Source organism: Varroa jacobsoni, unplaced genomic scaffold (genome assembly GCF_002532875.2).
Source record: "Varroa jacobsoni isolate VJ856 unplaced genomic scaffold, vjacob_1.0 scaffold_1125, whole genome shotgun sequence".
NCBI classification, from domain to species: Eukaryota; Metazoa; Arthropoda; class Arachnida; order Mesostigmata; family Varroidae; genus Varroa; species Varroa jacobsoni.
The window spans coordinates 87,610-113,810 of NW_019214027.1; the positions used below are offsets into that span (position 1 = coordinate 87,610).

The following is a 26,201-nucleotide window of genomic DNA, read 5'->3' on the forward strand; positions in this document are numbered from 1 at the left end:
CGTACAGCTGGTAGCAAACAACGACCAGTCATCTATAGCTGATACACACTTTGTCGTAACGTGGGATTTTATTTGAGCAAAAAATAGACTGCCCCACATCGAATGTCGTTGCGCCGCTGTACGAACATCCAGCCAAATACTCAAAGGCTAGAAAAATTCAAAGAACATGCCTGCATTGAACTTAGAAATTCTACACGATTGAGATGTGTCCTTCTAAACGAAACCGCCGGATTTTGCAAAGTGTCTAGCTAAACCGTGAATATGCTCATGTAGGTCCCGGCTATCACTTGTTTTAGCGCCCACGAAGGATTCAGAAGTGTGTATAGTCGTGGTCTTTCATGATGGTATGTCTGTGACAGAAAAAATTTCAACCTCGGAATTGACATTATTTTTGCTATAATTGTAACATGGCATTTTTGCTTCTGGCATTGCTGGCAGAGCCAGACAACGAGAGCACACACCGCTGCCTTTGTTAGGTACTCATATCCATGCGATGATATTGAGGCTCTATCAGATACATTCGATCAATCAGTAAATGTAGCCGAGTGATAATTGGCTGGCTTGCGATATACACTCGACTCTATTAACTACACACATGTGTCCTATCAGGCAGTGCTTATAAGCAAGATATTTAAAAGTGTTTCCCCTCCCTTTATCATTCCCGGCCACAGCTGTAAACACGTCGATGACTTTATGCTAGTGGAACGTATCGAGCAAAGTCAACTCGTTTCTATTTTTTCGTTTCAACCTGCCCCGACAGGCTACGCACGACCAATAGCAGAAACTGTACCGCTAGCATTTGTTTTTTAATTCGTTAGTTGTACCCTGCTTCCTCCCGTCCTCGATGGTTCGCCACTGTTCGAAAGTCACCATAATAATGACGCAAGCAAATGCTTTCCCCGTTTTTTTCCAGTGCGCTGAATAGCCAACATGGGGGTCGTTGAGTCACTTTGGTGCGATGGTAATGGCCACTCGAACATGTTTTTTCTTTAATAAGGCCATAGCTGCTGTTGCTGCGCAAACATGTCCTGGGAAGCACCTTTTCGGTGTAGCACTCGAGGACATTACCAATAGCTTCGTGGCACACTGCTAGCGCCCAGTGGCAGAAAGCTCCAGTCCGTCCACCTTCTCAGGCTGATAGCAGTGACTCGGCTAGCGATTCTGACGACAGCGACAGCAGACGCTACCAATAACGCTTGTAGCATTCGCTTACGGGTCCTTCTACTCTCACTCCATCAGCCTCTGGTGCCGGATCAGCACCTGGTAGCGGCAGTAGTAGCAGCAGCAGCAGCAGCAGCGGCAGTGGCCGCTGCAATAGCAGAATGCCTCACTCTGGGCACTGTGGCGCACTCGCTTTCGTAGATGTCGTACGTGTCGCTAGCGGGGAGATCGAATGATGCTGCTGACTGGGTCTGCGCGGCGCGCTCTGCCATTCTCGGAGGCCGTGGCCGCTGCCGCCGCGCCAGCTACAATAGTGATTGCGGGAGTGGAATCGAGCGCCATGTGCCTGGAGGGCGGGGCCAACTGGAGCTGGAGTCAGCCGTCGCCGCCGTCTTCGCTATCATAACTCGCTACGGCTGCTGCCGCCCTCTCTCCAATCACCTCTCGCGGCGGACATGCGGTGATTTCCGTAACGGCGTCTGGTGGTAGCGCCGTTCCGTACCATCATAGCCATCACCCAGTATTAGCGGCGCTGACTGCAGCAGCAGTAGCAACAGCAGCATCATTTATAACTGGGGAAGAATTGACGACAGCAGTAGCGGCCGCAGCTTTAACCAGCAGAAGACAAACAGGCTCCTGCTTCATTTCATAGGTAACAATAGTGCTTGAACACCAGAAAGAACAGCGCGTGTCACGACGCAGCGTCAGTCAGTCAGTCAGTCAGTCAGTCGCAAATCAGAGGTGGTCGGACACGGTCGCAGCAGGGAGGCTCAAGGGAGACTGTTGTTCCTGAGCAGAGCGCTCGCGCACAGTTAGATAAAGTGGCCAGTAGCTGATTGCTTGAGTGTGAAAGCAAACGTGAGTGTAGACAGTGTCAGGCGGTCGGATCCGACCAACTCTCCTCGGCTGGTACTGACTTATCCGAACGGGTTTGTTGTGACTCTCCATCAATTCTACAGCGGGTAATGCCTGTGAACAAAGCCGGTGTCAGTAAATGCTTTCTCTCTAACAAGGAGCGCACGTGAGAAGTGATCCGACTAAGGAAGGTTGGCTAGTCCTGCGAATTATAGAACCTTGTTCTACTAAACTTACGATTGTGTTAAAGTGTCCCCGCAGACCTACGCTATCATCTTAGTTACTTAAATGACAAAGTGAGAGTAAACTTACTACCTCGTGAACCGTCAATTCGTCAGACCTGTTTATTTGTGACCTCGAGTGGAAAATTTACCTCACCTGAACCCTTGTTGGCTAATTAACGGCTTGTCAAACGTCTGTCTTTCATTAGAGTTTTTGCTTCTTAATACTTTACAGTGTTGACTCAGAGGTCGCCCAGCATTGTCAACTCGCAAGACAAATGTAAGTTATTCAAGTAGTTATTTGCCGGCAGAGTCAATAGAAAGTTTAAAAATATCGAAAGGTATAATAATCTCCAAACACATATTACCTCTGACTCTGTACTGAAGAAGACAGTGTAATGCGGCGTTTTAGCCGTCATTGGGACTAAAAGTGGCGAACTATATATTATCGCTAAGCTGACAGCGTTGTTTCCTCATGCCTATACCAATTTACATATTTTTCTATCGTGACCCCTAAAATTTGCTACCAGGTGACTGACTTGTGGCACGCTTAAGACACTTCTAGATACTAAAATATAATGCGGACTAGATGTACATCGAAAATAATGTCAGCAAAATTAAACTGAAGCCTGTGGTACAATGGAGAAAACTGTTGGAAGTTAGTCTCAGACTTATTCCTGTATCACTCAACGGCATAGCTCAATGGAAGCAAACCAGCGCCTAAACTTATTGCTCCTTCCTGACTGTTTCCTTACGATTTTTGGCGCCAAACACATTTCGAAATTATGTGGCGTTTTTTAGAGTGGCATGATAGACAACTGTGGTAGCGTGTTTCCAATTAACCGAATTTGTCAATGTTTTCCCATCGTGAACGTCATATTACTAAAAAAGCGTTCAGTTTGAGCTGGCATATCTGCGCAACTGCGCGAAACCTATCGGAGATCACTAGGCAACCGCATTGTCTGTTAAGGCTGATGTAATATCACTAGACTATAGAAAAGCGTTTAAAAAAGTTTACAAACAGGCGAAGCTGTATCGTTATTTTTATTTGATTGTGGTATCGTGTATATGTCATATGTTCTAATGACGAACAGTCGTAAACTACTATAGCGCAGCTAAAACGGACATTTATCTAAATTAATTTACGAGAAAGGATCGTACGCAGCTTTACCCTTACAACTACTGTTGAATAATTGGACGCTTGTTGCAATACTGAAAAAGTCAGCCCACAAAAATTTGCGCTATTTTTTGTCGTTCCATTGTTACGTTTCAGACCGTTTTGCCATTCACTTCACAGCTTTACTCAGGCCGTATAAGCGTCCATTAAGTGATCACCCCATTTGCAGTTTCACGACATACCATGTTCACCGTTGTCCCGATTCACGAAGTTCCGCCCCATCAGCGTTAGTCATCACCTTCTATTGTTAACATATCGTCATTAAGTAATAGACGATTTGTATGCTGTAATATAGATACCTCAGTACGTACTTATATTTTCCTTTGTTGACAAATGTGTGACTTTTTTTTTTTGTCGTTTTAATCAATCGGTCTCGAGGAGGAAAATTTATCCACATTTTAATTATTCTTTATGAGCTTTCCTGGGCTGCACACCAGGTAAATGCCGTTATTGAGATGTACTTTACGACGCAGTAACTGCTAATAGCACTAGCCTAACGACTTACTTAGGAAGGCATTTATGGAATAAATATTGCTCGAAGCTCAATGTCTTAGCGATGGTAACACAAAGCAAAAAAATCAAGCTAAGAAGTTGTTGCGTATATATATATATAGGTGCCGTTATCCCTTGGTCGCTCTCATTTATCGATCCACCTATCGAGCTTTTTGTCGTCTCATTTGCGCTGCTCCACCGATTTGACGTTGAATTCAATCTGGCTCATTCTGCTCGTCCCTATTTTCAGAACTGGATGTATTGATATCATTATTCAAGCGCTCTAAACAGTCTCTCTCTTTCCTTGTTCATTTCTTCGTTGCGGCCCACAATCAGACCGCCCACATACGCAGATAGAAATGCGTAATAATTACATACAAATTCATTCGTTTCTAATCTAGCTGGTTGCCTTATCATCTTTACCTTCCCCTTTTTTTATTTCTTTCTATCTATGATGGGTTTTTCTCTAGAAACAAGCTTGATTCGACGAGGTTACGATCGATTTTCCATCTCGTTTCGTAGTTCCCTTTTTACCAGTCAACTTCGTTTTCCTTTGCTACTACTTTTCTACCCATGAACTCAATGGGTCGGTGACGACTGGCAGAATTACCGAATCTGGTTAATGCGCCAGCGGCGTTGGCGATGAAGCCGTGTTGGCGAGCAATCACAGCAATCAACTGTTGTGATTCTCTCTTCCGGATGAGTCAGACGGCTTCGCGCAGAACGGGAGTCGTCGTACAGTTGCGGCAATACCGACAGAGATTTTTTCCGCGCGGTTCAGTTTTGTGGCTGTGATTAGCGGTTGTCGTGGGATCTTTCTTCGCTTTGGTCAGAACCGAAGCTAGCCCTATCATACGACAATGCAGAGGACAGCGACGGCGGAAGGCCTGCGGCAGCCTACGATTGGGCCTTTTTCCTTCTACTTGTTGACACGAGAGAGAGGAACGCTGCTTGCGGTTTCATTCACTGACCTTCCCTTGCTTGGGTGGATGGTGGATCTTTATTAGTGTAGTTGGGTAAAATGGGTTCGGGGGGTAAGGCTTTGGGTCGACCAACGACGTCTATTTGCTCTGCATGAGATTTAAGGACGTACTATTTCTGACTAGGTTGCCACGTGCTTCATGGAGCCGTTAGGCCCGAACCAAAAACCACCTGTACGAATTGATTAATGACGAATAAAGCTGGTTCGTGCTGACAAATAAGAAACAGTTGAGCCAAATCAGTTCTATGTAATATTATATAGTTTAGTTATTTTCACTCGTAGTCTATGGTGAGCTTACCTACCATTTCATTTTTACATGTTTTCCATTATATCGTACGGGGTCGCTTCGCGTCATACGCTACACCCCACGAACGCGTCGCCAACCGCAATGTTGTATTGCTATTTTGGATAATATAAATATCACTTTGGCCGATTTGATCATTACATAATAACTATTACTATTATGATTACGAGAAATGTAATATCAGAAACAACTGATGGCACTGCCGCAACTGCTCGCCACAATCGACAATAATCATAGCCGTGCTTTTGGGAACGACAAATATGTGAAACAAAAAAAAAGAATGGAAACGGGCATCCATGAGCGTCACGGGCGAAGCGCTTACTCGAGCATGGGAATGGAACACAGTGGAGAATCAATCACAATGAAGAGCGCTGCCATAGATATACGGCATGAAGAAGCTCGGTTTCCGACCCGAAAACAAGAGAACCTGTATAGTTGATGCTGTCATAATCGAGATATAATAATTGAAAATGATTATCGAATCGTTTGTGTCAGTACTGGCCGTTATCGGCGGCCCGGGCTACACCAGGCCGTTGGTGCTCAATGTGGATGCGATGACGGTCATCTATACTTTCCCTTTGTAGCTCGAAAAAAATCTAGACAACAAAGAGAAAGATAGGAAGCATAAAAGATGGATCTACAAAAGTATGAATACAAACTATCGCTGCTGGAAACGCTTTATGCACTAAGAACGAGTCAAGACGTGTTGGCGGCATAATCGTCAGCTGACGAAACATTAATGTAACAATACGAAACAGAAATTTGCTCCTGTAATGTCGAGTCGGATAGAAACAAAATCCAAAATCGAAAAGTAATGGAAAGAGAGCGGAGCAGGGAGGTGATGGGTCACAAATGAAATTTCAGTGAGGAGACACTGAAGGAGCGTTACCTCCGAAGTTGTCCTGCCCCTATACAGCCGACGATGGCTGGTTGTCGACTAATCTATGGCAAAGACACTAGATAACCGTGACAGAATCGAACCGATGAAAAAAGCTTAATCGTAAGATAACGTCCCGTAGAGCTCTGTCTGCCTAATGATGTTATCACGAAGAGAATACAATGGTTGCTAGGGAACGTCTGGCCGGATTCCGCCAGTTACCGCTGTCGTTTCTCGCCCCTCTAACCATTACCGAATCGGTTAATTTAAAGATCGGACAAACTGGGAGTCCTTTGTATGCAGTGCAATTTGTGACGACGGCCAAATAGCTGACGACGTTACGACCAACTGGGCAGAGCGAAAATACATTTGGAAAATGCTAGAAATGATTATTTAATGGTGAGTTATATTCCATATCAATATCTCTGTGTACCGTGTATGGCAGACCCATCGAGTTGATTCAGCTCTCTTTGACACGCCGTGCAGCGACCACTGCAGCCGATGATCTAGCATTAGTCTGATTCCTTCCCCCTCGTCATTCTCGTCCAATAAATAATTTATAGCAGAAATCGATGCTGAAAAGCAGATCGAGCTCCTAAACGCACGCACTGATAACGTATGATAAATAATGACAAACTACTCTAACAAGATTTGTTTGCCCCATACGTCAGGGGCAAAAGTGAAGATGCGAATTGTATGCGAAATATGCCCTGCCTGCTTATATTAGGTACATCCACTGGGTCACTTCAAGTACAATAGACGCAAACCTACTGACTTGCATACCCACCGCTTTTTTATGGACATTAGAAAAATTTAGAAAACAAATTTTTTGAAATCAAATGCGTCAACCTCAAGCTTTTCTCAACACATTTCGGTTTGTCTATAAACTGAGCAGGACACAGCGGGAAAGATGTCACAAATCAAGTCAGGTATTATAAAATACAAGTAAACGCTAGCGGTAAATCGGATACTCCCTGAAATCGAAATGGGCCGCTGTTGATACTATAAACGATATAATAGATAGAATATAGATTTATATCTACATAGAAGGCCCTGTGGCATTTTTCGTTTCACTCTGTGTCTATGTGTGTCTGTACGTGCCGTACGGGCCATCGCTACGCCGTGGAGACGATGACTCGGCAGCGGGTTACAGCAGTATAACGCCCGTCAATCATACCAAAAGCAAAAAGACCGAGTTGATAATAGTTAGTAGCCAGAAGCAGAATCATTACCAGTACAAAGATCTGGTCAAGGAAGGGGACGTGACTGCTTAAATATTCCCTTCTTTCACGCAGTAGCAGTAACAAGCCTTCGTCAACTACCACAGCCGGCGGTATTTCGGGCCACTCCTTGTCTCCTTCTAACAACGGTCGCAAACGAAGCACGAGGAGAATGCTGCCTCTAGTCACAATGATGGCAAGCGGAGACCGAAACAAATTTATATTTAGTAACAGGTCAACAAAGCAATTGTATCTATCCGGGATTTCTGCAACTGATAGCGCGTGCGTATACGACGACAAGAGCCGATCACAATATGTTATGTATATATAACTAAAGCGAACGCATGTGTGCTCATTAGTTGACAAAACGCCTAGTTGTAGATTAGGTCGATTAGTAAGTAACGCATAAATAATAACCCATATTTTTTTGTATATAGAGATCTCTATATATGTTATTTTTTATCTTGACAAATAGGAAGTTTCCATTGCTAGCGACGCATTGGAACGCTAACCGCAATGAAAGCTTGGGAATAAGGTAGCGGATCGCCTTTGAAGCTAACCGACTCGACAATCATTATCACTGACCGCCGATATACTCTCGATAGCGGTTGTCGAGGGCCAGCAAGAAAACGTTATCAAATCGATATGGTGGGATTTCATATAAGTGAACATCGTCGTATCTTCTGCCCACTGGCTGTCAGTGGTAAAATCGTCAAGTGCCATGTGACTTACTCATTCTTCTACCGTCATCTATTCTATAATGTGTTTGAGCTTCACCATCAGGTCGAGCTTCACAAGAGATTTACTTGGCACTATTCTGCTTGGCTCACCTGAAAAAGGTCATAGACCTTATATTTGTACAGTTATCGTATATTATTCAGTGTGGGTTCTGATGACACCGTCGGCCGCTGCCACCTGCAGTCTGGCACTAAATATAATACCGTTTAACCGAGTTAGATTAAATTCTATTTTTGTTACTTTTTAGCTCAAGTACATTATCTTTTTTTTTTTTTCGTTCATCGTAAGTACCGAAGCTCCAGTGTTTGTTGCCGCGGTAACAGCAAGCTAAAAAGGATATATATGTGTAATGCGTATCAGTTTAATAAGTAAGTTTGTAGTCCACCACTGCAGAAAACACCGACTAATGACGTACAACAAAGAGTGCATAGAACATTAACTTCAGCAGTGGCTGCTACGTGTTTCTTCGAGATGAGTTCTCGCCATATTAAATGTATTTTTCACCTGCGTATATTTTGGCTCGGTCGTATCTGTCGACTCCCTGACCGCGTTACTGGCATTGACGCATTTTCTTCCGAGATAATTCTACGGTTTTGCCGTCGCTGAATGCATCACAAGACGCTTGGTCGGCTCGTGAATACTTGCCGCTGCTTGTCCGTTGACGCGACCCTTGTACACCCCACTTTCTGTTCTTGCGTTAGACTGTCTGTCTCCAGCATGGACGCCGCTGCCGCCGCCGCCGCCGCCGCCGCCGCCATTTCTGCCACTGCAGTTTTCTGCAACGGCGATGACTGCTGCTTTACGGCCACTAACTCGGTTCTGGTCCAGTAACTCTCCGCTTATCTGTGTGACTGTGTACCCGTCTGTCTGTGCGTGTGCGCGAGCGAACGGACCAGCGAGCCAGGCCGTTAGCGGCAGTGCGATAAGTGAGCAGCGCCGACAGCAGTAGCAACGGCAGCTCTAGCATTAACAGGAATGATCAGGCTCTGCCGGCTCAGGGCGGCCTGTCCCACCGATGGCATTTTCAGGTCTATCCTAATACTATTCTGCAGTATACTATAGAGGATAGTACGGCAGCATGAACGTCTGACGTTTCTAATTTGTTGATCCATCCAGGGGCTTCGTATTTGTCTGCCAGCGTCTACCTGTGCCGCTCCGTAAAAATTGAAGCCGTTTTTCACATGCAGCATCGATTTTCGACAGCTAAATATGTATTACGCGTCCATAGTAGAAGTAATAATAATTCGCCTTGGGGTAGAGGTGGTGCAAGGCGCTACCACCTGCCAATATTTGTATCCATCCACACACCTACCAAAACGTTGCCTACCAGGACTTTGTCCGCATGCTAGCAGCCGTGCGTACCTACGTGACGGGTACCTACTGGTTTGTGTCCATCTCTGTAGGTGCACGCCGCCACTGCTACTCCGGTTGTTACCACAGGCAACATGGCGGCCGCGTTGTCCTGACCGCAGCCACTGTCGTACGGTTACCGCCATAGCGCACTCCTCGTAGGTCACTGTTGCATTGGCTATTCTTAGGCGACCGTAGGTATTGATAGGGCACTCTACAGGTGTAGAACTGAAGCGCCATCGCTTCCCTATTTCGTTCCTTCATCTCGGTTTAACTTGTTCGTCAGCGCAGTCGGCGTCACCAAGCGCTGCTGTCAGGGCTGCACAGAAAACAGTTGCTTCCTTCATCTTGTTGCCGTCTCGCCCTGTCTGTCGCATGTTGTTCGCTCAGCCATTTCTTTAGTTGCGGTTGCTACTATTGGTTCGTGTTGCTTTCGGTTGTGAGGGGCTCTCCATCGAGCGATTCCCGACGGATGTGACTACTGATGGCTACCGGCGCCGGGGTTCGCTATCTGTCTGCCAGTGGTTACGACTTCTACCGCTCCGCCTGCCTAGTCTCTTGTTTCACGCAGGTGCAACGCTGGATAAGTTAAGAAGACCATTACCATTAAATGTTTATATGTGTATATATATAGGCCTGAACGTGTTCTGACAGAGTGCACTCAAGAAACAGAACCCGCTAGCGGGCAAGCCGACTCTGCTAACGACTCCCCGCCGCTGACTGGATGGCTCCTGTACACCTGACCGTACAATGCCCCCGTGTCAGTAGACATGAACCAGCAATCAAGTAGGATTGCCTGAGCCTTATGGGGAGCTGAAGCCTTCGTCGATGAACCTATAAAGCATGTTCTGATAATGATGCATGGCCATGTATGGTTAAACCTACGCCAGTGGCGACGTACCTAGTGGACCGGGATGCCTCATCTTCGTCACCACTGCGTCCAAATGAAGTCGAGTTTCATCAGAGCTCCAGTTCAGCGCCGTCTGTTTCTCACCTGCCAGTAGCGGGGGGTAGATCGATTGTTTGCTCATGTGCACATATGAAGAGTCGTCGTGTTAAAAGGTCTAAGTTCACCCTGTTTAAAATCAAGAAATCGGCTTTTCTTAGATGAAGAATAAACAATCGAGTTGATAGGATTTAATTGCACTAAAATTTCTTGACGACCTAAATTGCATTTTGCGATCTTGGTAAACCTGGCCTTAATTCCTACTAGAAAAATAACGGGAGGCCAACTCGTATGTTGTTAGTACTCACACAAATCTTGCCTAACAATAGTCCTCAATACGGTTAATGGAAGACCGTTGTAGAAATTAGATTCCATTAGGTGTATGATATTAACTTGCTGCGTTTTTGACCTCAAACCCCACTGGAAAGATATTTGTCCACCTCATTATATCAACTTAAAAGGGTAACGAGATAGCATTATAAAAATCTATTTGGAATACATAATTACTAACAAATAAGTCTTTTTTAAATATTAAGTAAGATAAAAATACATAGTAATAAGTTACCTATAATGCATTATAGGATGAAAATATTTTTTTCAATTTTAAATAGGTACTTTTCACATTGGAGCATTTCAATACGTTTCGCTACGGTACGTACTCACAATGCACGTCATCTAGGAGGATCGGCGCTCATTTTCGGCATGCGCCATCCCTCGAAATGTTTATGGTGCGGTAAGCAGTCAACCAGCGTCGCTTGAACATTGTCATGGATGGCGTTATCATCACTGGGATCGGAGCCAGCGGGGGTGACGACGCTATTGCCGTCGGCTTTGTTCTACTAAACAAATCAAATAGCCATGATGTATCTATCTATCTATATATAGATACATGGAATGTCTATCGAAAATACGGCGACGAGTCGCGTGCGTCCTTACGCTGTTTTTTTGACCTGTATTTTCTTCCTCCCTTATTTCTCTGGCAAGCTTTCATTTTTCTGACTTTCGCGCCTGATTCGTCCTGCTTCTATCTTCTGTCGCCTATAAACGCCTAGGGTAAAAATATATCTGTCTGAGCGACCCGCTTTATTCATCGCACCGTTCACATCCAACGTGCTGTCAGAACTTTACCGTGTTCACCATTTTTTTTGCCAGCTTTATTCAGTTCCGCGCACCCCAGATGCGAGCGCACCCGCCGACGACCGCGATGAAAGTGGCATCTGCGAAAACGAATCCCCACTATGTGGTGAGACATCCATGTCGTATCGTATCGATACTCGGGACCGATACACAGTCACATACGGTAAAAATAAAACATGGGCTTACGTATGCTATGCAATATACTGGTTCCTATGGTACGTGTCGTCGGCAACATCTTTATTGTCGTTGGTGTGGGGGGACACCGTCGTCGTAATTATAGCCGTGGTTGCCAAATGCTCGCTGGCCATCCACGCTATTTCCAGCCCTAACTTCTCTATCTCTGATGCGATCGCTAGCATCGTTCCCTTAAATTTGATGCCCTGACGTTGTTTTTTCCGTTGTATCGGCGGCGCATCTTTTGCTGCTATAATTTTTGTTGATGCTCTCCATAGCGGTGCCGATTGTGGTGTTCGAGAAAGCTGCGTCGTCTCTTGCGTCACTTTTCCTGCTTTGCTCTCCGTTTGGCGTCTTCACCCGATCGCCTTCGTTCGTCATTGTCCGTCGCGCGATCGGTTCGCGTCTTCTTTGGCCACGCGCACGTGCGTCGTCTCCTATACCACAACTAAGACGCAATGTGCAGCGCTGACGGTTGCAGCAGCAGCGGCGGCAGCGAAAGCCGCATAAACAATCGAAGGCGACGAACAAAAATGAAAAGAAGAAGAAGAAGAAGAAGCCGAACGCAGGAGACCATCGTTAGGCGCCTCTTTGCGATGCGAGAACGCGAAGAGACACAGACGACGAGAAGGAGAGCAAATAGCGGCTCAGCAATAACCTACATATGTGTATACATGCATCGACACACATCAACTCATCGCGAGCGGCGACTGCCGTTGTTGCTGTTTATCCAGCAGCTAACCCACTTGCCCGCAGCCAGCTCATGCTGACACACGTACAACTCTTCGCTTCCTACACTTTCGCAAATACGGAAGCTCCATAGAGAGAGAAAATAAAAAAAGGGCGTTAGCGGACGATCCCACTGCAGCCAGGTGCCGAGCTTTGTATGCGGCTACGAACCCCTGGCGGCGGCGGCTGCAGTAGACGGCAGCGTCGCAGAAACATCGACAGCAGAGATGCCGGCGGCAAAGCCATCCACAGCAGGTCGTGGCAGCAGCGTACGGTCGCGTTGGCTGCTTAGTCGGGGTTAATTGACACACATGGACAAAAAGCTGAAGACGGAAAAGGAGAGCAAGCCGAAGGACAACGTTTGATGAAGTGAAACGGTTAACGCTGTTTTAGGCTTCAACAGCGGCTGTGGTAACGGTCATATCATTATGACTTCTTTGTTGCCAACTTGTCTCAACCCTGATGTGTGGCTCTTGTGGGTGACCTGCAAATAGAGCGCTGAACCGATAAACGAACGACAAGGCTTTCGAAGGGAACAACCCTCGCCCTTTGGACAACTGCGTTAATTCAGCGTTCTTAAGCCTCAGGATACTCAGTCAGGTCGGGCCTACTTTGTCCTAGCAGAGTGTTGGCGCATCTAATACGGTTCACGGCGAGCAGTTGTTTAAGTGATCCTGCTAGTGCTAGTCCAACGTACGGCAACAAGCGGCGAAAACAAGTTCCCGAAAAGGAATCTCTGGTTTGAACGAGTAAGCTCCGCATGAGATTCTGTTGTCGATCTTTTTTTTTGAGCCATTATCTACAAGTAAGCATTTTGACGCCGTTGATAATATTGATTTTAAGAAAATCGAAGTTTTCGAAGAACTATTAAAAATTTAGATTGAGAGCGAGGGAGGGAGGGAGGGAGGGAGAGAGAGAGAGAGGGGGGGGGGGGCGAAGGAGTCAACTTAAAAGAAATACAAAGGGGAACAACAAAAGCACGAACAGTAAGATATGAGATGGACGTATGGAAGAAACTTTTGTTATGATTATTTGATTGACGAGCACCCAAAGTAGATGTTCGCGAGTAGCTTTTATATCACTTTCAGAGTTAAAGGTGGCGTCGAGTCATTGACGGATACTAGGGGTACGGGACACAGGCCGTAACGAAGTACATGTCTCTTTTGTGATCTGTATTTCGATTTGAGCCACTGTACACACATCGTTTTGTTTCCACCTACGATCTCTTCTCAAATCCTCAAATGAAATGATGTTGCCTTGCGTTGTGAAATTATTCAGCCTCACTTTTTGACAGGACACAGTTTTCATTAGAACCTGTGTCCGCATCAAGGCAGTGAAGGCAGCAATAGCCCGCCGACATGAACTCCTGGAAATTACTAATGGAAGCGCATATACTTATTACCGCCATTCCGTTTTGCTACCGTACTAACCAGCTACTAGAAACAAGCACATTGTACTATCGTTGTCGTTCGAGTTCTTGCATTTCGTGTAGGCCATGCGGAGCGAAGGAAGACTGCTTCACTACACTTCGTGACATCAGCTAGAAAGCAGTTGGCTGGCCATATGATCTCGTTCGGACCTCGCTTCGAGACGACAAGAATCTCACGGTTGTTCGAGCTGGTAACAAACGCAATCGCTGCAACAACAATGGGCAGAACAACGACAGTGACTTCAAAACGACTCATCAAGCCTTCCATGTAAAAGTGTACGCAGCGACGTCAGCTTCGATGTTGACCCGCTACTGTTTGCCTGCTTCATTGCTATTCCTCTTACCGCACGTTATACACTGATAAACAATCACTTCAAAATGATTTCCTTATGTTTAAGGTGACATGGCGCTTATTCGTCGTTGGCGGATACGCCGGCGCGGTAAAATTCATCCGTTTGCAGTCACGCGTTTTCAATAAGGGAGCGTCCGTGTCCTCCTCTAACGTCTCGTAATGACAGTCCGTACTTACTGCTGCCCCTGCCGCCGCCGCCGCCGCCGCCGCCGCCGCCGCCGCTTCGTTGCCATTCGAGCACATGCGATTGTTTCAACAACCGATGATTTCATCTTGTCAGTAGCTAGAAATCAAAATTCATTCGACTTTGAACGAGACTCCACGCTGTCAGGCCAGCAGTCGTCGGGGTAGGGCAGCGAGCCGATGGTTAGTCACGCTCAGAAGGCCGTGGTCCGGATTCAATGACGAATTAGAAGCGCAATGTTAAGGTGGCGTCTAGAGATCGTCGTGACAACAATGAAGATGTGCGCTGCGGTCGCCATTAATGCGGGTTACCATCAGTAGCACGAGTCAGGCCACCTTAGACAACCTCGCTTTAAGCGAAAAGGCGTGTCTGGGAAAAATGAAACAAAATATATGATAGATAATTATACATACAAGAAGTAAAAATTGTATAGAACGAACAAATATATCGAATAGCTCGAAAAGGCACAAGAAGGGAAGAAAACGAAGAAGATATAACATGAACATAGATACATACCTAAATATATACATAGATAGGCGGACAAACGCAATAAGAACCCTTGACCGTGTGGGAAAATCGTGATAATTTCGACCGACCCGTGGCGCGACCGGCTGTTCGCTGCCGAGGAGCCATCAGAAGATTACGTAAAAGACACACACACGCACATATATATGTATATATATAATCAGCACACACACAATGCGACGAAATCTGCTTAGACAGCAGCGACGAGCTGCTCTGTTAAAAGAGGCAGTGTTGAATACCTCAAACAAGTTCCTTTGCCGGCTGCCCAGTCTTTTCTACTATTTCTCTTATCGCCGTTGTTTTTTTCACCGGCTGCCATTACAGGATAATCTTTTCGTTTATTGTTTAAACGACTCCGAAGCGGAGAAGCAACGGAAAGCGGTAGATTCCGTTGAGATCCTAACGGCCGGTGGTGTCTACCGATTCAATCAATGAGTGTATCTATGTGTTTGTATGTGGGTCGCTCTAACTGGCGGGTTGACCAAGCGCCAATTGGTAAACGCCGCTCTCGCATTCGTCCATTGTCGCTTCGGTTGCCGTCGTCGTTCTGACTGTAGTGATCTGTATGTCATCATTGCTGAAAAGTCATCGGTTTTCGGCGCTTAGCGAGAGAAATACGGACTGACAACGGGATGGGGTAACCAAGAGCACACTTATGCTGTCGCTGAGGCTGCCACGGTGGGTGGCATCATATATATTTTGCAGCTGACAGACTGAATGACTAGATAACGGCCGTAACGAGGCAGGGAACGAGCGAGGGCCGAAAGAACGAGAGGTAAAATAAATAAACAACAAGTTCAAATGCACATTGCTTCTGTCCTCACCATTACCGCTGCTACTGCTATCACTGGCAGACTCTATAAATTCCAATATGACGCTGTCGTCATGCGATCCATTCGCCATAGATTTACTGGTATACGGGTGAACAGGTGTAACACAGACTGTTGACTGAATGTACTGATGGGTAGCAATAGGTGTCTGTAAGGTACGATACATGATTAGAGCGAATTTCTTTAAGAAGTGTACGGGTGTAAGGACAAGCCGTAATAGTCCATTTAGGATTTTACCAGACTCGATCGCTCGGACTAGGCTTATGTATAAACAGACCGAGAAGTACGCATAGGTGCCGGGAAACTACAAGCTAGACTGATTATTGAATTAGGCACATTGAAAGCATTGCTGTAAAGGGTAAAGGATACGTGGCTGAGCTGGTCGTCAAAACCAACGTTCGACAAGTGCATGACAGCCACTGCACGGAAATCTGCACAATGTGACTGTTTTGCACCCCTTCCAATGCATGTAAGTGGACGATCCAAATGGGTATCTGACTGGGTTCAATTTGACTTTGCAAACTTTGCAACTGCATAGGGAAACTTTTTCGAAATAAATGCAACCTCAATACAAGCTACCTCACCGATCGCCACCGTGCCCTCCCTTTCTCGCTGCCAGCCAATTTTGATCATCGGATGATTTGATTGGAATAGCGATTACGGCAACAGCATCATTATTTAGTAAATAGATAGATAGATGATAATGTCTTGGTGATGCTACGCCTTATACCAGCACGCAGAAGCTGATGGCTGTGTTTGACTGGTGCCAGATGCTTTCTTCGACTGTCTGATCTTCGAAGCTGCTGACAAACACAAAGGTGTTTCGCCTTAGTGTGCTCTAGTTTCACTTGTGTATTCCGGTGTCCTTATGTCCATTTCGCTGTGGCGCACTTACACAGGCAAACGATTCTGCGGTAGTATGGCCTGATGCAGCACACGATAAACTATAAAAAATAATTCACATACACAAGTACACAGAAACGTATACGAGAAGCAATTGGATGCTACCGGTAACTATCATAACCATACGTAGCGGTTAACGGGTAGTTTTGTAATGGTATGGGTCTATGTTTGTGCCGTAGGGACTGCAGAACAAGTAACTCTGTTGTCTCGTGGCGTCACTAACAAAGTCGTATTCTTATGCGCAGAGACACGGTCATAAGAACACGACATAAACATTGGAACACGGCATAGGATACAATGTACAGTTACTCTTTTGAAGTGGAACTTCGAAGAAATGTTCGTTAGCTGGTTCTCAATGGGGCCAACGTGCACTAGCCGGCGAAACTTGTAATAATAACAATAATAATGATGGTCATGGAAGTGATTTCTATATGATGTGTGAATGATATGATAATTACGTGACAGAATTTAGGCTTGTGAGAGCCGATAAAAGTTGTTCGCAGGTATTCCTGCCGGCGCTTATGCCGCCTAACAAAGACTGCCGCCGCTGTTTCTATTGTTCAACAAATCGAGCGCAACTGGAAGAGGGCTATTTGATGCCGCTGTTCCGGTCAGTCCGCCAAAAGAGTCTCTTCTGGTAAATTTGCTGGGCAGTTCAGCCGACACTTGTATAAGCTAAATTCGCTGGCTGTCGACACATGGTCACTTATTTGTAAACTTGAAGGGGTACTACCTTAGCGTCACCTTAGCGGCTATAACGTGCGAAAGTAACGACAACGACGACAGGAAACTCAAAGCAGACCTAACAGCACTAGCAGAAGGAACATGGGAGAAAATGATGGAACGTTGCCGTAAAAGGTGACCGATCAGTAAAGTGCAGCAGCGCAGACGACGACCCTCACCCGCTCCTTGTTTAATCCTAGTTACTGCTGATGCAGATAGTAATGTTGGTCAACGTGACACGAAGGCTGCCGTCTCCTCGTCATCACTAGCCGGGGGTCTGTTTTGGAGATTCTGTTAGCAAACGTGTACTTCGCCGTTTCATCAAAGTCGTCGACAAAACGTGAATGACTGCAACACATGAGGGCAAGTGCGGTCATCGAGGTTTGAGGGCCAATGCGATGCGTCATGCTAAAGAAGGCGGACGCGAGATGCGTGTCCCATTGGGCATTTGTCTGGCCGGGTGCTTTGTCCTGGGACAAGCGAGTACCACACGACGACGTTCGCAGTGCCAACCGACACGGCAAATGAGTACATCACACGCTGCAGATATAGGATAGCTGTGACAAGTAACTGTAGCTAATTTTTCAAGTTAATTTTTCGGATGTAGTCAATATTTGGCCAGATAGATTGTAGTCATTTCCACAGATAGCAAAGTGGATATATGTCCAATCATTTGCTTTTGTGACTCAGCACCCAGAGGCAAAACCCAATAGATTGGTTGGCACGCGCTAAAAGCTTTGTATGATGAAGCTGACGAATGCATAGATTTTATTAGTCAGTTAGGCGTTTAGAAAAGACCAAAAGTCCCGATGAACTTTGCTAACGGTAACCGTGGCCACCAAATGTTCCATCAATAAAACCATACTACTTGCTAAACGTCTCCCCGCGGGCCGCCTTATCAACACATTTTTGTTTTTCGAATCAGTACCAGCTCTTTCAAAATTTAGTTGAACTCAATCTGTTAAAACACTCGCAGGCATATTGACAACTATATATATATCTCTAGATACGCTACAAGATTAAGGAAAAAAATCAGCTATCTCGGAACGCTTAGAGACCGAAAAAAAAAAAAAAGCTGAAAGATAAAGCGTTTTATATTACGGGCTTACTATCAGGACATTTATTTGAGTTGGACGACCAAAAGTAACAGTTTAGATAAACCGCGAGTGTGTGTATACAGATAGAATTGTTCGCAGTGAAATCGGCGACGAAACACAGTTTTCGTTGTGATAACAATAACGAGGTCAGTCCCGTTTCTTTGCCATCGCTGGTAGCAAATAAGGCGATCGCGAGAGTAGGCGGTACTCGTCATCAACAATAAGAAATACGCGCTCTTTTCTGCTGTTCAAAGATATCAGTCCAATATGTATGAAGGTTAAATTGAAACACAGCACAGAACGTCGGCGACATTTCATTTTCGTGTCACCCTCATTCGATATCTTGGGCGAGCGAGCGAGCGAACGACGCTGACGTTATGGATAAAGACCGCACGGCTCCTAAAAGCAAAACGATCGGAAGTATTGGTCAATTCCGGACTCCGGCTATTCCACTGCTGATCGAAACTTGGTCAGCGTGTAATCCCCTATAATGCTAAGGCTTGGCTTAGCTCGTTGAGAGTAACAGATGGCTTCTTCGACAGCGTGGAATCACAGCTAGCCTAGACTGGACAGCTTGAACGCACGCACCCCCGCACCCCAAAGCTTGTACAGCTTGAGAAAAGCTACTTTCAATTTTAGCTTAACTAATCAACTTCGAAAAATATCTGTTTGCTTTTATAGCACACAGCTGCTTATAACATTGGCGACAACCTGTCTAACTATAATTCAAACGCACGTTCTTTTCATAGTAGAATATCCCTTAGAAAATGAAAAGGTCTTCTAAATGATTCTCCTTAAAACTGTTTCTGATACAGTTTTGCATAATGTAATCTGTACGTCCCAGCTGCTTCCAAGAACATTGATTGCGTCACCCCGACTGGTGTTGTCAAACGAAAGCTATCTGGCTTTTTATACAACTTTTGCCAACCATCACCCATTCGTTAGAGCCGATTTGTTTCGTACATCGCAGCTGGCTCATTATGTTGCACTTTGGGCTAGTTCTGCCGGTCTATCTTGTCGTCGTTACTGCTCGTGCTGCAACTAAGAGTCGGTCGGCAGCTCAAGCAGAAGTTTGTATCCTGTAAGCCGAAGCTTTCCGTAGTTAGATTTGAAAACACCGCGCTAATTCGCCTGTTTTCGTTTCCGCGAACTCTGCTGTCTCCAGTATTAGAGTCCGGCGGCGAATTAGAAGCGCGGTTCGACGCCTGTGCGCGCTCAGGCCACAACGAAAACCGTTGCGAGACAACTCGCAAGTCACACAATGGCCTATGACACCATCGCGAGCAGTCGCGAACCAACGCCTCACGCTCGTTAGGACACGAAGCTGTCATCATTGCCATTAGCAACAGCATCCGCTACACTAGCAACAGCGACAAACAACCGGTCGCGCATCGACAACAGCATGACGTCATAGTAGACCTACGGCAAATCGCACGGCATCGTGCAAGCGCAACAGGAGAGAGTTAGCCCTCTAGGGCTTATTCTCTCGCTGGCGACACTGTACGCGCCCAAGTTTACGTACCAACTAGCTATTACAGTTAGCTAGACTCTGCAGGGCCGCCGCTGCTGGTCACCGCAACAGGGAGCGACAGGACAGCGAGCAAAACTGATATAGCTTCACCCGTTCTACTAAATGTGTGTGTCTGTGTGTCTATGGCAGGAGGACGCCAAAGAATGAGAAGTGACCTCGAAGTTCGGGGCAGATACGAGAAAATCCTTAGAATCAGGTGCGAATGGCGACTCGGAACGGCAACTTGGTTTCCGTTTGTAATTAAATAGGGTTAAAACAAATCTATCGAATCTCGTGCCTGAAAAGTGAGCTTCAGTTTGACATACTAAAGGTGCATTTAACTTACACATTTTAAGAATACGTATGGTATCATCGTCATTAATCCAAACGAAGCCATTGCCTATCGTAAGGTTAGCTTGGTGTTCAGAGGGGATCAGGTGCCAACGAAGAGGACGACCATACGAACGAGCTGGAGACGCAGCCGGCCCGCCAGGCCGCTCTTGGTGCTTGAGAAAGAGAGTGGGTGGTAGGCGGAGCTACTCGAACTCGAAGAGTTTCTAGCCAGACCCCTTGCTCTGGCGAATTGCGGGGCGAGCCAGTCAAATAGCGAACGGTGGCCGGAGTGGAGAAATTGTCTGAGTGAGTCAAGATCGAACAGAGCGGGGCATCACCGTTCACTTTGTTGGATACACCCATCGGAGTAAGACGTAGCAGGAACTTAAGACTAACCAGCGGCAGCCCTTTTAAAACCACTAGCACAACGGCAAGAACAACAGCAGCAGAAGCTATCGAAGTTTTCGTGTCTACAGTCGTTGACTCTTGCGTTACCTCGAAGTGGGTTCTGATCGAAGAACAAGAATTGCTGTTTTTTGTTTACGAGAATTGAATTTGAAACGTGCAAACTTACTCTAGAATATTGTGCCATATTAAGCATTGTTAGTTTCACTGCGTGTCTACAAGTAGTTGTGCTCGGAGAGGAACTCTGACTCTGATGTTTCGGCAGAATCGGGAACAAAAGCTCTAACAACGGGCACCGATTCTGAACACAGACTTTTCATAGAGAAAAGGACCGAACCCCAAATCGTTACCGGTTAATAACTTAATTGTTGTGTTGTGGTACCCATAGTGATATACGATATACAAGTGTAGTGAGATGCCATCATATGATATGTAAGTAATAAGAGATACACACCTATATAGCTATAACGGCAATAAAATAATCAAATATCAAGTCCAAATTACAAAAATTATTACTTTTCAAATGCCCAATCAACACCCCAAATGCAAATACGTCAACTGAAATAGGAACATGCACGCATCATCTGGCGTCCACGCTTGTATTACGCACACGTACGTAAGTAGACGCTATCTGTTCAATCAACATAGAAAATCATGTTAAATTACAGCTTGGTCGTCCCTATTCGTACCCAGTAGCAGACATCGTTCTAAGGGCGTACGCGTTAGATTTACTGAAAAAAACAGCGCTAGCTGTTCTTAAGCGCGGACATACATGTCGCTGGGATCGATGCGTCGCCAATACTGTCGACACCAAAGGCTTGCCACCGCTAAATCATAGACAACGATGACAAACAGATCAGCAGGAAAAGCAGTATTTTTATATCGCGAATCCAAAACCGGCTTTTGTCCTACTATGTCGCCTTCACGTGACGACTCTTCCATTCACCAATAATCCCTCCATTGCCCCAACTTTTATCTCGTTTGCTTAAGGGCTATTAGTTGATTTCTAACCCCGCATGCGTTTTGACATCAGCGGTATAAGTTTATCATTGTACTGTATAGGATTGTTTGTTCCGTCTCTTTTTTTTTGCTAATGGACAGGTCTCTAGCCTAATGGGTAATATAAGGTGATAATGAAAGACACGAGATAAGAGATATAATCAAGCTGTGTAATTTTTTAGGGTGGAGCAGTGAGAACTGGAGATGCATATAAAAATCGCCGATTGTGTCAACAAAAAGTATAGTCTTCAAAGTCCTATAATGCAAGTGAAAAACAAACCTTACACGCGGATTTTGTGTGTATAATCCGAGATTCTACTTGTGTTTAGTGGATAACGCTACTGATCGTCTACTAACAATTTGTTTGTGGTGTTTTTTTCTACTTTTGAGTCATCTGATTATTATTCAAGTGGTACTGACGTACCTATTCTCAATTTTGATCATTGCAGAATGGCTGGATCTAGAGGAACGCTGGATTGTAAGGTACTGAGCAGACGAGAGAACTCGAAAGACGGTCCGGAGTGGCTACTTAGGCTGGACGGGCCCAAGCAGATGGCGTGCCCAACATTTTGCGTCGCTCGCAACGGCCCCTCATCTGTTACTGGCCCACCGAAAAGCCAAGGTTTGCTAAACAATCAGGGCTATCAAGGCCAGAACTGCTCATTATCATGCTCATGTGACACCGATTCTGGATACGAACCCTCCCCAGCGTACTTTGCCGTAGAACGGAGCTTTGAATATCCGCCCGTGGAGGACCTTGAAGAGGAAGACCTCGATGATGTTTTCTATGATCCACCGTCGTTTCTGTCGGCTCCATCTACACCGTAAGTTGATTCATTAAGGTTACTTACTGATCTTGATTTTTCAAATGTTAAATGAAGTATCGTAATCCAGTTTGTTATGGCAGATGTGCACTCGACTGTTATTTAGTTAAGTAACTCTCAATTTATGTCGATTCCAAATCTACTCATAACGATTAATAAATAGGGCCACATTGCGGACTTGGAAACGGTGCCATAGATGAATAATTCTGCTTATTTACTATATTTGTTATCCATTTAAACGTTTACTACGGAGCGGTAAGACTGGAGCCCAAGTTCGAGACTTAGCGACGTCTCTTTCTTATCGGACTTCTCTGGTGCCTGGCTCCTTTTCCCGCATATGCATGTCAGTCTGAATCTCTTCCTTGATATAATCAAACTCCCCTGTGCTACCGACACGATTTGTAGATAGGTAGCATTTCCCGCAAAAAAAAGACGAACAGTAGAAAAAGTTAAACAGTGGTAATAATATTACGCTGCCACCTCTCCTCTGAAGTATATCCCAGGGTCTTTCTATCTCAGGGTCTAGGTGTAGATGTCTGTGATTTAAAAGAGGATTCATCTCACTAGCACAAAACAGGTGTCGTTGCTTGGGGCTTCTTCTTCTCTTGCCCCCCCACCATGTCGCCAGCCAGCCAGCCAGACTGACAAACGCAGCTCTTTACCTGTTCAGAGCTTACTAGTCAATATAGTATATACATTTTCCTTTCGCAAAAAACGAATCTCTTCTTCAGTGTTGAGTTCCAAGAAAGCAAACGAATCGACTTGGTCCTTATCTTGTCCTCAAAAGATATTTACATCTTTTTCCCATTAGGCTAAATGTTGAGCGTGGTTTCTACCACCTCGCCCCTGCCCGCCTCTATCGCCTAAATGTCCTACGTCAGCGTCTCCAAAATTACAGCCATTTCTTCTTTTTCCGCGCACCTTCGCTTCCTTCTTCTTGTGCTTCTAGAAGGCGAAGTACAGCAAGTAGGCAAACGAAAAGTAGGAAAAGTACCTGCGAACCTTCAACAGAGCAGGAACAAAAGCATCGGATTACATCGGATCGAGGGCTAGGAAGGCAGGCGTACAAGAAAGTTGTGCGTTTGATCTGATCCGGCGAACGCCGTCCAACTGTAATAGAATATATAGTAAACCGTCAAACTTTTTCTACGCGTGATCCAAGTCAGTGCGGCCGCCAGGGGCCAGGGCGGCAGGGCAAGTAATAGCCCCTGTCTTGGTTTCGACTGCTAAGGCCGATAAAGAGCGTGTCGGGTGTGGACAGCAACGCTCCTAACTATCTCCACCTACGGTCTACTCGTTTGCCCATTTCAACAGCGTTTCGCCTAGACCTGCCCCAAGAGTAGCGTCAGCAGGAGCTCGTATTTCTCCGCAGGCTCTTCCTTTTCTTTTTCTACCCCACCATTTTTTTTCTTTGGCTTCCTTCGTTTCGTATCCGGGCGTTAGTCATCGTCGACTGGACCGGGCCGGACTCCCCCTCCAACCTAAACGACGGGTTCGTTTTTATCACTCTAGCCAAATCTGCACAACTCTCACTAACCAAGCTAGTAAACAAAGCCTTAACACCGTGAGCGGCGCGAACAGAAATCGAACGGAGGTTTGTTGCGGGGAGTGTCGGAGCATTTCTATTCTTAACAGCTTCTGAGAGCCATGTTGTCGTCGCCAACATTACGAACGCATCATCATCATCGACAACAAAAAACAATATCATTAACACACAACGCTATCATCCTGTCTCGTGTTCACGTGTTCCTCTGATGCGGCCGCTGCTCGTTGCTGTTACGTGCTTTTCCTACACCTTTTGTCTCCAGATACGCTTACCTTTCTCGGATGAGCCAGTCATGCCGCCCCGCTGAACAAAAGGAAATGAGGGAGCAGCAGAAGTAGCAAACAAAAATTGGACAGATGAACACAAAGGAATTATTACGCTCTTATATTTACCAGTAGACTCAGTCAGAGATACACGCAGACCGACCGCGGCAGACAGGTGCATTACAGGTGATGGCAGGGATAAGCAGTTTTTCATCAAACTTCTGCCGCCGCTGGTGGTGATGATGGTGAAGATTATAGTACTCGTAATGTTCAGCTTCGTTACTACTGAGAACCAGCCATTTTAGACGTTATTTGTCTTTGATGGATATACAGCGCTAACGGTACAGTAAGCTTGGTTTCCTTGTCGACTTCCGGTACAAAGCAAAATTGATGTAGTTCGCTTGCCAATTAAAAGACGGGGAAAATGTTGATTGAAGAGTGACTATGGTACGGTACATGGGAGTACTAGTAAATGTAGAATCATACCTATTAAAACTAAACAAACAACTCAAATAGTCATAGTAAATAAGCAGAACAGTATTATTCCTAAAGCAGCACACGGAGAAAGGTTTAAGGCAAACCTGAGTGAATATAATTAGCTGGCAAAAGCCTCTCCATTGTCTCAATATCCACCGCTATCATAGCAGGTCATGGTTGACGCTGGTAACACTATTATTACTACCTGTCTTTGTATTTATCAGCCTCTAGCCGAGCCGGCATTAATCGGATGGTCGTTAATAATTACATAGGGGAACCCGTTAATAATAATAACAAAGCCAGCGTGAACGCAAACCTTGCCAATTCCCTGACTTGAGTGAGTTAACATGTCAATCTTTATATAACAAACGACAAAATGAAACACATTGAGTATTTCGACATTACGTTCTAGACTATGGAGAGCACTCTATTTCGTCTGACACTGTACAATGAGTACGTACGTATTGCCCAGAACAAATAAACAAACATGCCTTTTGTGGCAGGTAAGAGTGCCATAGAACCTCATTAAAATCTCGTTGTTAAAAAAACAGACGCGCAGAATTGTGATGCTAAAATTAAGTTTGCCCATTTATATTTTACACAGCTCGACCCATAGATCCCAACTTTTGTCTCTGGCTATTGTATCCCTTGTTATGCGATCATTATATTGCAATTACTGTTTCAGATTATCAGTTTTCTTTTTTCAGTAAATTATTCCAATGATTAACTGATCGTCGATTAATTCATTTGTGCGACAGGCGCTCATGCGCGATTCCAATACCAAGTACACGGCAGTCAACACCGTCGGATGACACCGTCGAGGACAACGACGACCCTAAACCTTGTCGTCCTCAAAGCTGTCCGCTTCGCGATCCTGGGGACGTTGTTCAAGACGACGATGATGACGATGAAGCCGATAACCGCAATGAAATGAGAGACCACTTTTTAGACTTCGAGGATGATGAAGACTACGAAGATGTGTTTCAAGACCTTGAAGATCATCATTCCGTCTCCACACAGACTGAATGGCTTTTTGACGAAGGTAAGAAAATAACCGGAATACAGTTTACCAGGTGTACAGGATTACCGATACCCAGTGAATAGGTCTCTTCTAGCCCAATGTTTTAATACAGTACCACTTTTATCATTACTAGTGTGATTCCAAGTAGTAAGTCGAAGTAGGCTCTACTTGATCGGGAACCTATCCACGTTCATGAGATAAGATGCTTGAGACACAGCCAATTATAACTAACAAACGGTAAAATCGAAATTTCACTTTCTACCTAGTAGTAGGATAAACATTATGCACAGCATCCGTCTTTCTTTCATCGTGATAAAACCGTGACCAAGAAGTCGCTAACTGTCACCTTCCCACACTCCGTTGTCATACCGTTATCCCTACCCACTTGCACCTCGCTAATTGACATTATTGCAAAAT

General features: G+C 45.4%; 1 protein-coding gene across 4 annotated transcripts in view; it reads left to right on the forward strand.

Annotated features, from left to right (window-relative positions):
* The first annotated feature begins 1,663 nt into the window (after nucleotides 1-1,663).
* Nucleotides 1,664-26,201, forward strand: part of LOC111266891 (uncharacterized) — a 71,282-nt gene continuing 46,744 nt past the window's right edge. The window contains exons 1-4 of one of the 4 annotated variants that reach the window (XM_086971125.1): nucleotides 1,664-2,517; nucleotides 3,511-3,640; nucleotides 22,103-22,477; nucleotides 25,522-25,805. In XM_086971125.1, the coding sequence (XP_086827251.1) occupies nucleotides 22,104-22,477; nucleotides 25,522-25,805 (658 nt within the window). In that variant the 5' untranslated portion in view covers nucleotides 1,664-2,517; nucleotides 3,511-3,640; nucleotide 22,103. Of the gene's footprint in view, nucleotides 2,518-3,510; nucleotides 3,641-3,699; nucleotides 3,718-20,426; nucleotides 21,087-22,102; nucleotides 22,478-25,521; nucleotides 25,806-26,201 lie in introns of those variants that run through there. The other 3 variants (XM_086971124.1, XM_086971126.1, XM_086971123.1) reach the window with 3 other exon arrangements.